Below are 14,066 nucleotides of genomic sequence, written 5' to 3' on the forward strand. Positions count from 1 at the left end.
TCCTTCCTTCCTTCCTTCCTTCCTTCCTTCCTTCCTTCCTTCCTTCCTTCCTTCCTTCCTTCCTCCCTCCCTCCCTCCCTCCCTCCCTCCCTCCCTCCCTCCCTCTGTCTCTCTCTCTCTCTCTCTCTCTTTCTTTCTTGTTTCACTCTTGTTGCCCAGGCTGGAGTGCGATGGTGTGATCTTGGCTCATCACAGCCTCTGTCTCCTGGGTTCAAGAGATTCTCCTGCCTCAGCCTCCCTAGTAGCTGGGATTACAGGCATGTGCCACCACCCTGGCTAATTTTTTGTGTTTTTAGTAGAGGTGAGGTTTCTCCATGTTGGTCAGGCTGGTCTTGAACTCCCGACCTCAGGTGATCCACCCGCCTCGGCCTCCCAAAGTGCTGGGATTACAGGCGTGAGCCAGTGTGCCCGGCCGTACATTCTTTCATATAAGTTTAAAAATTTATTTTTAAATACAACCAGAATATTTAATCTTTTAAGAGTATAAACCAAAGTGAATACTGTTTTTGTATCAGTTAAATTCTCTTATCAGAACAATGCTTTTAAACTATCTATTTAATGAGTATGCTAGGTATTATATTTTTCTAAGCAGAAATTAAGCCACTGGGCTAGTTGCAGTGGCTCATGCCTGTAATCAGATAGATTGCTTAAGGGCAGGTGTTTGAGACCAGTCTGGGTGACATAGCAAGACCTCATGTCTACAGGAAATAAAAGTTAGCCGGCCTTGGTGGCCCATGCTTGTGGTTCTAGCTGCTCAGGAGGCTGAAGCGAGAGGATCAAGGCTGCAGTAGCTGCAATGAGCTGTTATTCTGCTCTTGGATTCCAGCTTGGGCAACAGAGCAAGACGCTTTCTCTTAAAAAAAGAAAGGAAGAAAGAAAGAAAGGCACTGGCAGAAAGTTTCCTACTTTAAAACATGTAAAGCCAACATTATAGAACACTTTAAGATGTTTAAGTTAATGGTTTTTTTAGGATGTGTTGAGTATGAATATATTCAAGGCTAAGATTCATTTTATGTCCTTTTCCCTACATGTAAATAGAATCTGATAAATTTTAAGCAGAACCAGAGGCTGTAACTAGAAGTAATTCTATTAATTTAGTTCTAATGGCTTTTTTTCTTTAAATCTATGTTATGGTGTTAATTTACTTAGTATTCTCATTACTTAAAAGATCAGCATGTGATTGGCTCTTGTCCTAGTTATTATGAATGCAACACTGATGTTCCTTTAAGTGTAAACTTTTTCAGCTGGTAACTTTCTGTCAAATTTGGAAAGGATGAAGTAGATTTCTCTAGATTCTGTATAACATAATTTAATAATTCACTCCGTGTCCTCCTTACAGAAATTTAAAGGAATATATAAAATGTAAAATAAAAATTAAGTGTAGGAGCAGAATTATAAATAAAAGCAAATAGGAGTAGATTATAAAATAAAATCACACTAACGATATGAATCATATATGCCCAGTGCATAACTAAATACTTAGGTTATATACAGGTTTACCTTAGAGCTCTGTAGCGGTCTGTGAAAAGAAAAACTAGTCACTTAAATCAGGGATTTTCAGTCTTGGCTCTGTTGACATTTGGGTCAGGTAATTTCTTTGTTGTGGGGAACTTTCCTGTGTATTGAAGGATGCTTAATAGTATCCTCAGCTTCTACCTGCTTGATGATAGCGATGACAAAAATGTTTCTAGACATTACCAAATGTCCTGTAGGGGACAAAATTGCCCCTGGCTGCGAACCATAGACATAAATTACTCAGTATCTGGAAGTAAATACATATCTATTGCATGATTGAAGTGTAACTTCTTGGTATTGGGACTAGACAACTTTTCTTCAGAGTCTCACTAGGGACTTGTGGATGTAATGAACAGTGTCCAGTACCTTAAAACAGATAAATTTGTTAATTTTAGGGCTATCTGTAATATCAGTATTTATTTATTTGATGATGATAACATGTCCAAGAAAAGTTTGTCAGTGCCATCCTGGGCATGGCAGAGGCATGGAAGGCGGTGTGAAGTGACCTAATTTGTCTAGAATGGTCCAGCAATAGTTTTTAATTATCTGTGGGAAGATATGGGCTCTTTTCTTTTTATATCAAGTCTTCTTAAATGTTGGGGTTTTTTTAAACATTGATTTTGATAAAATTATACTTGGCAATGATTTCAAAATTATATTCCCTGATATGCCTGGAATGAAGCCATTCTCAGTTTTCTCTTAAATATAGACCCTTGGCCCTACTTTTCATGGCAATGGCCAGACAGTCTGCTATTCATTGTTGGTCTACAAAACAAGTATGCACAATTGCAGGCTTTCTCTCCTTGAGGAGAAAAGGATAATGTGAATTTTTCATAATGATAGCTTTATCTAATATAAAGGACCCCTTTATCCTGAGATTTTTATCTTCTGTTGTAAAAGGATACTTAGATGACAGCTTTTGGTTTTTTTTTATGTCTTTTAGATTAGTAACTAGTAATAAGTTTATCATTTCCTGTCCCCTTCTTATCCTCATTTTTTAAAACTGTCAAATCCTAAAGTTTAGGAACTAATGCCTTCAAAGACATTTTGAGACAGGGTAGGATTGTCATTGTTTTGTGAAAATAAATGGAAAATTCACATCTGAATAGAATGTCTTCTTTCATTAGGATATGATAGATAAGAACACAGGGGCTTGTCTTTTGCCAGAAATTGAGAAAAAACAATTTGTCTTATTGTGAGTGAATATAATTTCTAAAATACTTGCAGCAAAGAATGGCAGGTTTTAGGCATCGATGGTATTTTGGGGTCATATTTTAATCTGTATAATTTTACACATACAGCCTGTATTCTCTTTTATATTATTAAGTAGTGAAACGTAAAATAGCACAGTGTCAACCTTTGATCATACTCAGTTTTAGCAAATAGTTTCTACTCTGCACTTGCAAAGGAATAGCTAAAAAGAGTATCCTTTTCTGATAAAAGCTGAAAGATTGAAAATATCTAAACTTAATATAATTTTTTTGGAGGGTGATCAGGACTCTGTTGAGAAGTCATATCGCATATTTAGTGCAAGTGCAGTAACACTCAGTAAATGTTCACTGAGTGAACCCATTTAAGCAGATGTCAAAATATGATGGTAAAATGATTCAGTTTCATGTAGTTTGCCATGCTAGCAGTAAAAATTTATTTCGAAATGAAAGGTTGGGTCAAATGGTTAGGTAGTTTTCCTGAAAGGAAAAAATATGGGGAGCTTGGCTTTTTTATGAATGTTTCACCTAGTGAAAAGCAAATAAGATAGCATTAAGCTTTGCGTTGATACCAGTATTCATTCATTCATTCATTCATTCATTCATTCATTGAGACAGGGTCTCACCCTTTTGCCCACCCTAGAGTTCAGTGACATGATCATTGCTAACTGTACCCTTTAAGTCCTAGTGATGTCAGTTTTTAGGTATCTATAGATACTAGTAGTCTGAATAGTGCTCAGAAGAGGTTTCTAGAATATGCGAATTAGTTTTAAATAACCATGAATCACTTCATTTAAACTAATTTTGAGCAGTGAATTAATTTGTTTTTTGTTTGTTTGACATTTATTGTTTTGGCAGAACTAAGTTCAGAAAATCTTAGAACTTGCTTTAAGATCATCAATGGTTATATCTTTTTATCATCAACGGAATTTTTACAGGTATGTTGGAGTAGTTTTGCATTATATGAAATTATATAATTATTATTTTGATTATTTCTTATTTGAAATCAGGGGGTGCCTTTTCAAACTTTTAAGATTGGTCTTATTTTAAGGCAGAGAAACATTGACTGTGAGCATTTCCCATTGCAGGGCAGATGTGCTGCCTGCAATTCCTTTCTTACTTAATGCAGAAAATGTGCTATGTTAACAAATTTTTATATTCCTATAAAAATCAATGTATCGATAATCTATATTTTTATTTGGCATAGTCTTTTTTCTTTAACTTTTCCTAGGAGTTCCAATTGAAATTTGATATGCTTAGACCATTATTAGTGTATAATTCTGAAGTGCATTATAATGAATCCCAAATGAAATTTTATGCCTTTTTGATATTACAGATATGTTCTTACATATATTGACTTTTAATTGAATTTCAGACATATGCAGTAGGTCTATGCCAGTCGTTTTGTGAACTTTTAAAGGAAATTACTACAGAAGGTCAAGTTCAGGTGCTCAAGGTATTGTAATCATTTTAAATGAATATATTTGTGAATTTTTCATTTATATTTTATGATTGGGTGTGGACTTCCATTTGGGTGTGGATGGTTCACAAGAAGGACAAGAGTTGATATAGTTCTAGACAGGCTATTTTAGCAGTTTTCAGTTGGTTTAATACCTGTGGACCAGAGGTCTCAAATCTGAAGGTTCATACACTTTCAACAGGCAACAGATCAACTGGACATCTTACGAAAATTCAATTCTGGATTTCTAACAAGGTCTGAACTGATTGGGATGTTGCCTATCTTGAGACCTCACTTTGGGTAGTAAGGATTTAAAAACTCTTGCAAATTATGCAGTGATGTAATATCTGATACTTCTCATTCTTTCATTTTGTTAGTCTGCTGTTGGGACAAAGTTTTCACTTTATAATTTGGTGGCTTTAATTTGAGTTAGCTATCAAAATTAGAGTACCATGTTTGTTGAGATTGTGTAACTATGAACCAACAGTTTCTAAGTTATATATTATCTTTATATATTATACCTGTCTTAAAGATATAAATAGTATTCAATGTATGTATTTACATATAAACAAATGTATGTAGAAATATATTAAAATATCTTTATGTATGGACTTTGAGAGAAGGTATAGCTGTTAAAAGTACCCCTATTTGGGTGCAGCAAACCAACACAGCACATGTATACATACGTGTCAAACCTGCACGTTGTACACATGTATCCTAGAACCTAAACTATAATGAAATAAATAAATAAATATAAAATTGATTCAAAATAAAAAGAAAAGTACCCCTATTTTTAGTGTTGAGTTTCTCAGCTATGTTCTAAGATACGAGAACTGAATTTCTATCACAACAAAGTAGCATTATGGTGGGAAAATCGTGGCATTGCATTAGAGCCTAAAAATGATTTCACTTCCTCCCAGTGAAATGAAAGAGGTTATCCAAAGAGGTTTGCTGTAAAAAGTACACTTAAGTAATCACAATAACTGTAAGCAAGGATCCAAAGTGTACTTTAGGATCTAATTGGGTAAAAGTTTGCACAGATAATGAAGTCTTACTTCATAATAACTGATATGGTTAGGCTTTGTGTCCACACCCAAATCACCCTATGATCAAGGGGATTGTAGGCATTACCACCCCCTGATTAGTTATCTCTACCTGGTCTCCCAAGTCAAGGGAATCCTGGGGATGGTTTCCCCCATGCTGTTCTCATGATAGCGAGTCCTCACGAGATCTGATTGTTTTATAAGGGCCTCCTCCCGCTTCGCTCAGCACTTCTTCCTGCCATCCCCTGAAGAAGCTGCCTCGCTTCCCTTTCACCTTCTGCCTTGATTGTAAGTTTCCTGAGGCCTCCCCAGCTATGCTGAACTGTGACTCAGTTAAACCTCTTTCCTTTATAAATTACCCAGTCTCAGGCAGTTCTTTATAGCAGTATGAAAATTGACTCATACATTAACCAATAAGATACCATCTAGATTTGCATAAGCACAGTCTATGACGTTTGCACAACAGTGAAATCGCCTGATGACACATTTCTCAGAACATATCCCTGTTGATAAGTGGCGCATGACTGTGTTTTTATTCACTGTCACAACTCTGCTAGCATGAATCAGGCTAATATAGTGTTAAGTACTGCAGAGAAGTGAACAAGAATAAAGAGAAAGAAGATGCCATTAGGATTGTCTATTGAGCATGGGGTTTACATTTTAAAACCAAAATTTATAAACGTATTTTTGCGTCTGTAAATTGGAAGGGTCATCTGCCAGATTACTGAAGTATTAAATTATAGATTGATGAGAAAAAGAAGGAGCTTAAGGAGGTTAGTAAGGACTGTATTAGTTTCCTAGGGATGCTGTAACAAAATACCACAACCTTGGTGGCTTAAAACAAGAGTTTCTTTATAATATTTATATTAATTATATAATTAAAAAATCAGTGTTTGTGGGGCCATGCTCTTTCTGAAGGGTCCAGGGGGAGAATCTGTTCCAAGCCTTTCTCTTACCTTCTGGTGATTGCAGTCAGTCTTTTGCATTCCTTAGTTTGTGAATATGTAATCCAGCCATCTGTGCTTCCGCTGTCACATGATGTTCTCCTGGTATCTGTCTACGTCTCTGTTTTGTTTTTGTTGTTGCAGGGACAAAAGTCATAATTGATTAAGGGCATTCCCTAATATCTTCATCTTACCTTGATTACATCTGGAATATGGCAAAACTCTTTGACTTTAATTTTGTAGTTTATTAGTTTCTTTTTTAGAGCCAGGGGTTTACTAAAGGGTGAGAATATAAACCACTGTTACCAAGAATCATGTGGGCTCTAAAGGATTTGTAATAACAGTAATCTGCATGTGGCTTGTTGAGACTGTGGATACTTGAGGCCTGGTTTATTGCACTAGTCTATTAATCCACATTTATTATTAATTTCAAAGTATTCTCCTAGCTCCAAAGCTTACAAGTAACATCAAACATGTTGCTTACTAAAATGCTTTTGTGAATTTTTATTGCATTTATGCCTTTACTAAACTGACAGAGTGGCAATAGATTAAGGAACTCAGTCTTACACAATCTCAGCTTTAGCTTTTGCTTTGGCGATAAATTCTTCTCTGGAGGTAAGAGGAAATAAGGAATTAACACGTTGGACTTACTGACTATTTGAGGAAAAAGTGATTGGTGGTGTGGGAGTGATTAAAACAAGTGAAAATTGCCATGTCATTTTAATATTGTCTTTACAGATATTTTTCTGTATGTATTCCTGTTTTAACCTTTCTCCTCTATTATACTGAGCTTCTCCATTATCCAAAGTTCAGTAAATGTGTGCTCTGTTTGCTCTGAATACATATATAGTAAGTGACTTGAAAGACGAGGAATCCATAATTTTTATGTTGAAGATGTGCATCCAGTATAAATGCCATCTTGCCTATACTGAGGATCCATTTGGAATTCTCTCCTTGACCAGCCCCTTGATTTGCATATGCTGCCCTGCTGCTTTTATGGCTCTTGAGTATACTTTGGCCTTCATTTTCCTCATTTATTAGATGAGGAATGATACTAAATGATTTTTATTTTGTAAGTATGCAGTACCTGAAGTTTTCCATGTTAAATTATAATATATGTATTCTAAGTGATTAAGAAAAGGTGATTTCTCACATTTAAGCACCTGCCAGACTAAATTTGAATTGACTTCACCCCCATCCCCCTCTTTTGGCTTTTCTGCAACAATGTTATTAACGTAATTGTTGAAAGACAACTTGTGAACTATTTGGAATGGCCATTGTGATTCTACTTGTTTTTATTATACTCTTACCAAATTATTAGAGGAAGCGTAGCATAGCAGATAAGACTACCCACTGAAGGGAGACTCCCAGGGTTAGAACATTGGCTTTGCTACTTCACAGCTATGTGATGTGGACAGATTACTCTTTGTTCCTCATTTTCCATCTGTAACATGGGGATGATAACTTTACCTACTTCCTAGGATAGATGTGAGGAATATTTGAACTTATATTTATAAACAGTTACAACAATGCCTAGCATATAATAAGTGAATATAAGAGTTGGCTGTTTTTATGTAATATATAACTGTCTCATTATTTAGTCTTTCTATGGGGGGAAATAGACTACTACAATTTTAGGGAAAATAATTTGTTTGCTAAGATCTTTGGCTGTAGAGAAACCAAGTTGTTTTACTTTATCCTTTGACCATTTATTGGAAATAAATGCTTAATACATTTATTAAATTTACTTTTAAAACTAAGCACGTGGTTTACACAATGATGTGTATTATCAGCAAGAACTGCATATTTCCGCTGACTTTTTAAAATAATTAGTAATTGTAGTTTGGTTGCTGGGTGCGGTGGCTCATGCCTGTAATCCCAGCACTTTGGGAGGCTGACGTGAGTGGATTACCTGACGTTGGAAGTTTGAGACCAGCCCGACCAACATAGACAAACCCTGTCTTTACTAAAATACAAAATTAGCCGGGCACGGTGGCGCATGCCTGTAATCCCAGCTACTTGGGAGGCTGAGGCAGGAGAATCACTTGAACCTAGGAAGCAGAAGTTGCGGTGAGCCGAGGTGGTGCCATTGCACTTCAGCTTGGGCAACAAAAGCAAAACTCCATCTCAAAAAAGAAAAAGAAAAATTATTTTGACCGGGTGCGGTGGCTCACGCCTGTAATCCCAACACTTTGGGAGGCTGAGGTAGGCAGTTGATCTCAGGAGTTTGAGACTAGCCTGAGCAACACGGTGAGGCCTGTCTTTACAAAAAATACAAAAATTAGCTGAGCATGGTGGTGTGTGCCTGTAATCCTAGCTACTCAGGAGGCTGAAGTGGGAGGATCTCTTGAGCCCAGGGGTTGGAGGCTGCAGTGAGCCGAGACTGTGCCACTATACTCCAGCCTGGACAATAGAGTGAGACCCCGTTTAAAAAAATAAAAAGAAGAAGAAAATTAATTGTATTTTATTTATTTATTTTGGCTGCTCAGAATAACACAATCTTTTTAAACTTTTTTATTATTGAAAATTCCAAACTAACTTACTACATATCAAAAATCTGTAGTCAAATACATAGTCATTATTTTTGTAACATTTAATACAAATTACAAATTAAGGCAATTTCTCTGTAAGTATGCCAACAGTAGATTATTATTAGGATACAAATACTTGAATTAAGAAATTTGGAGTCAGAGATGGTGGTGTGTGCCTTTAATCCTATCTACTTCAGAGGCTGAGGTTATAAGATCACTTAAGCTGAGGAGTTCGATTCCAGCCTTCCGTGCAACATGACAAGACAGCATCTCTCTTTTTTCCTTTCTTTCTTTCTTTCTTTCTTTTTTTTTTAAGGCAGAGTTTCGCTCTTGCTGCCCAGGCTGGAGTGCAATGGTGTGATCTCAGCTCACCGCAACCTCAAAAAAAGAAAAAGAATGAAAAACTGAGAATCTGATAATATGTGTTTAAGATGGTATTTTTGTACAAATATTGCTATAGCTCAGTCTGTATGTTTGGTTTAAAAATCTTAGAAACTAGATTTTATTATTTAATAAATGGATGTTAAATACTAAAAATATATTCATTATCATGAATAAATTGTATTTTTATGTTAAGGACTATTTTAGGACAATAGTGCTTTCATTTTACTGCTATATTTGAAGACTGGGCAAACTCTCAAAATTTTTGGCATTTTCCTGTTCTTAGAATTCTAGTATAACAATAACAATAGTTTTTAATATTAGCTCATTTTCATTTTTAGTATCTCTCAGATACCATTTCTTAATATAGTATGCTATATAACATTTTAAATATATTTTTTACTAAATGCCAGTTATACTAATTTCTGACAGTATCTGCAAGTAACTTCTTTGTTCTTTGAAGCAGAAAATTACAATGTTAGGAAAATTGGATAGAGAGCCCAGTATGGTATGCCTGCTTTTGGAGCAAATGGTATAGAGCAAAGAATAGAATTTACTTTATTTTGTGACTCAACATGTTATCTAGAGAAATACAATTATATGATAAAATACTCTAAATTGTTAACATTTCTTTAATTTGAGATTTGTCAATATTATAGCCATACTACTATGACTTTGAATTCTCATTCTGGTCGTGGTCGTATTAAGCAATGTCAAGCCAAGTTTCTTTTTTTCACTGTGATTAGACGTAAGATGACACAAATATTTTTAAGGTATAACTTATTCTGTAATAATAGTAGCTCATACTAGCATTTAACACGTGCTACACATTCTAAGCATACAAAACATAGATTTTATTTAATCCTTACATAAACATATGATGATAGTACTGCTCTTTTCCCCAGTCTTACAGATGAGAAATTAAATCACAAAGTGGTGAATAATTTTTTCAAGGCTGACAGTTAGTTAGCATTGGAACCATAATATAACATAGGCGTTTTGACTTTAGGATCTATGCGTTTAATCACTTTGTATACAGTGTAAGCGTAAGTCAAGTAAATTGTTAAATCCTGCATTTTTCACTAAAGTTTTAAGAACACAATCTGTTGCAGGTATATTTTGAAAGGGAATGGGTTTAAAGTGCAAAAGTTCTTTTTGTAATAACAAAATGTTGTCAAAAAACAATTAGTAATGGGTAATTGGATGATTGAAGTACCACATCTTGTTAGGTATACAGTGGAGTACTGTGCATTCCATTAAAAGGAAATGAAGAAAATCTCTATATGAGTTTGAGAATATAAACAAGGAGCGGTGTCTCTAGTTTTCTTCTGTTTAAAAAGTGGAAGAAGGCAGTGGAAGAATAAACCAGGTAATTAAAGTAGCTGTCTAGCAAAAAGAGGAGGAGAGGGTGAAACTAGATCTGTCAAGATGTGTTTCTGTTTTATATTTTAGAGTTTGGAACCATGTAGAGGTAAAGTATTATTTGGGGGGAAAAAATTACTGAAGATACAAAACAGACTGAAACATTTGAATCTAACTGTTATGATGTTGGTGGCATAGTTATTTGAGAAGAATATTTCAAGTCATTTTAATACATAGTATTTCACATGTATATCCCTGGTGGGATGTAATGTTACAACAAAAAAATGTTTGTAATTGCATTCAGTAGTGTTATCGTCATCAGTAATATTGGTATTGTTATTTTGAAACTCGTATATGAATAGTAGAAAGAAATAAGGTTATAGGACCTGGCATTTTTCAGTGTAAGAGAAAAAATATAGGACCATTTCATATGGATTTCCCACAGGCACCTCAAATTCAATATATCAGAATGGAATGTCATTATTATTATTGATACCACAATTGTATCCATTTGACCAAACAGGAAAACTAGGAGCAGTGAAAGACTTTTTCACCTTTGGTCCACTGTTCAGCTTTTCTGTATGTTGCCAGTTCTAATTCTGAATTTTCTCTTGATTCTGTCCCATACCCTCTGCACCCAAGTCTGATAATGATATTTTTCTTTCAGAAACTTCTCTAGCTATGGTTCCTGACCTTTTAGACCACAAAAACTCTATTTTATCCCTGAAATATTTGTGTATACGACTATGTTATTTATTTACTCAATCAGATACTGCTTTATGTGGGGATTATTTAATCCTTACATTAATTCTAAATACCCCCTTGCCACAACCCCCTGCTCCCCGGTGCCAAATAAAACTATAAGGATTCCTGTGGATTGGGGCCAGCCACAGCTCTGTATTATTACTATAAATTCTCTTCAAACCGTTTTGTTTTTAAAATTTTAATCAGAATTTTATATGACATAGTTTAGAGTCAACTAGACAGATGTATAATGTTTCTTAAAGAAAAACACTGTAGTCAGCTGTCTTTCTGCCATTTTTCCTTGCTTGGAGACAACCACTTTTATTGTTTGGAGCCGATTGATTCTTTTGTATCTATGATCAGATCTGGAAATAACACCCCTGTGTTATTCCTTCATGAGTTGTTAATTGTAGGCAGTATGTATTGATACCGCCTTTGCACTTCCTCTGTGCCTTCGTCCTCCAAGTAATCAAAATTCAGTGTTTACATCATGATTCCTATATTTCCTATTCAAAGCTGAGACATGTAGTCAGCTGTGTTTACTTCTCCTTTTCTGTACAATCTTTTGTATTCCCTGGAAGTAATACTTACCCTTTTTTTTTTTTGGTATAATTTTTTTTATGTTCACTGAACTGTCTGACAGATGTCCAATATGTTCAGACACATCAAGGATTCTGTTACTTTAATTTTCTTGGGGAAGTCTCTTCAGAGCCATGCTGACTCCCACCTTGGGGCTCCTTCTTTTCCAAGTTTGTAGCTGCTGCTTGTTCCTATTCTGAAATTTTAGAATGAGGTGCCGTGATGTAAGTTTATTTAAATGCATTCTGTTGGGCACTGATGAGCTCTTTTAGTCTGGAAGCAATCTCTTTTAGAGTCTTTATAGAAAATACACTGTCTTTGTTCTCCTGGATTGGGCATCAGTTGTCCAGATACTACAGAGTTGAAAATATGTAGCACTCTGTTTCTTAGACAGACTTTCAACCAGTCTTATTTTCTTTCTTTTTATTTTTAGCTTCCCCTTTCTCCTTCTGAAAAGTGTAAGGTTCTGCTACTTTCTGTGTTTTTGGAGTAGAGAAAGTGGGGGAAGTTACATGAAGTAAATCTGGTTGCTTCTCAGCTTTCTCCTTTGACACCTTGGGATTCAGCTTTCTCTGACTTAATGAGTCAGTTTCCTCTTGAATTTCTTCTTTCTTGCTTTCAGTGTATGTTTCTCATTCCTCTTGTCCTTTTAAAATTATGTTCCCCCTCTTAAAATTTTTTTTCTGCAATTTTAGTAGGGTTTGAGATGGGAGTGAAATTATACATGTATTTAATAATGGGCAGGTGGCCTTACTTTCTACTCACAGATAAATACTGTCTGGTGATATCTGCCTCTATGACTCTCTCAATCTACTAGCTTATCTGTATATTTTCCATGTTAATCTTTTTTTCCCAGATCTAGTTTTGGTGTTTTTTTCCCAAAAAAATAAACTTTATTGAGATAAAATTTTATTGTTTCAAATTTTATCTTCTCTTGCTTTTAATCAGGAATTGATATCTTGTGAACCTGTATCTCTTAGTAGTAGCATATATAGTGCTTGCCCCACAGTAAAGTCTTTATATTTTTAATCTTTTATTTGGACATTACCTTCACTTCTTGCTCAAAATTAGAGCAGCAGCAAATGTTGTTATCAACCATGGTTGCTACTTGCTTACCTTGGGACTGTTTTGAAATGCTTGGAAGTATTCTTGATGGTCATAATTTTTGGAGTACACTGTTGGCACACAGTAAGCAGACACTGGAAGATGCTAAATCTCCCTCAATGCATGGGATGACTATGCACAGTAAATGGTTCTCTTCATTCAAAATGTCAGTAGTCAATCTTGAGAATCATTGATAGAAGTCATAAGGGAAACTTGGCTCTACCCTGAGACTATTCCTTGCCCACAACTCTCTCAGATGGTATCTGTTTCCTTCCCCACCTCTCAAGCACTTGGGCTGGAAGTGTGGGGTAAATGTCCTTTTTGGTCCTTTTTGCTGTTTCCTGACCACTGCATTCTTCTCCTCCTAAAACTTAAAACAACAATAAACAAAAAGCCTCCACCCTGCTTTGAATTTCATGCTTACCCATTTTTGTTATAGAAGAAACATCTCACTCATATCAAAATAATTTCTATGTCGTTTTCACATGTAACAATCAATACTCATGACTAGCAGTGTAATTATTAATGAAATATGATTTCTAATTTAATAAATATGCAGTATATATGCCACATGCCTTTTTCCTCCAATTTATTGATTGACTTAAATGTGGATTTATTTCTGGGCAGTGAGTATAGGTGTTACTAACTTCCTGTTTAGCTATCAAAAAGCCAATATTTTAAAAATGCCTTTTGCTGCCTCTATTAGTGCATCATTTTTAAGGGTTATTTGTTTAAATTGCAAGGGTAAGAATTACATTAACTGCATGTGATACCTATGTTATTACAATGTGATTAAATACAGTTGTATGCAAGATATATAGCTGTGTGTAAATATATAGTTCATATCAAACTGCAATTTTAAAATGGATTACCTTGTAAAAGTGTGTCTGGTGTCGGAATATTGCGTACTCTGCATTCTTAATTTGGTCTGTGATATTTATTTTAGTGTATTGTTTCCTTACATGTGTTTTTCATAAAGGAATGACTTTCAGTATTATCACCAATGTTTCTTTCTGGGTTTTAGGTTGTAGAAAATGCCCTTAAAGTGAACCCAATATTAGGTCCGCAAATGTTTCAACCGATTTTACCCTATGTTTTCAAGGGTATTATAGAAGGGGAGGTAAGATTTTTCTTTAAGTTCCAAAGGTAGTATTAGACTATAGGATTCTAATTTTAATTACTCTATTAGATGCAGT

At 35.1% G+C, this 14,066-nt stretch overlaps 1 protein-coding gene across 3 annotated transcripts in view; it reads left to right on the forward strand.

The window, feature by feature from the left end:
• IPO11 (importin 11) overlaps positions 1 to 14,066 on the forward strand; it is a 238,648-nt gene that overhangs the window by 133,752 nt on the left and 90,830 nt on the right. For all 3 annotated transcript variants that reach the window (XM_025389459.1, XM_025389458.1, XM_025389457.1), the window contains exons 23-25: positions 3,582 to 3,661; positions 4,099 to 4,179; positions 13,895 to 13,990. In XM_025389459.1, the coding sequence (XP_025245244.1) occupies positions 3,582 to 3,661; positions 4,099 to 4,179; positions 13,895 to 13,990 (257 nt within the window). The remainder of the gene's footprint in view (positions 1 to 3,581; positions 3,662 to 4,098; positions 4,180 to 13,894; positions 13,991 to 14,066) is intronic.

This window comes from Theropithecus gelada, chromosome 6, assembly GCF_003255815.1.
Source record: "Theropithecus gelada isolate Dixy chromosome 6, Tgel_1.0, whole genome shotgun sequence".
NCBI classification, from domain to species: domain Eukaryota; kingdom Metazoa; phylum Chordata; class Mammalia; order Primates; family Cercopithecidae; genus Theropithecus; species Theropithecus gelada.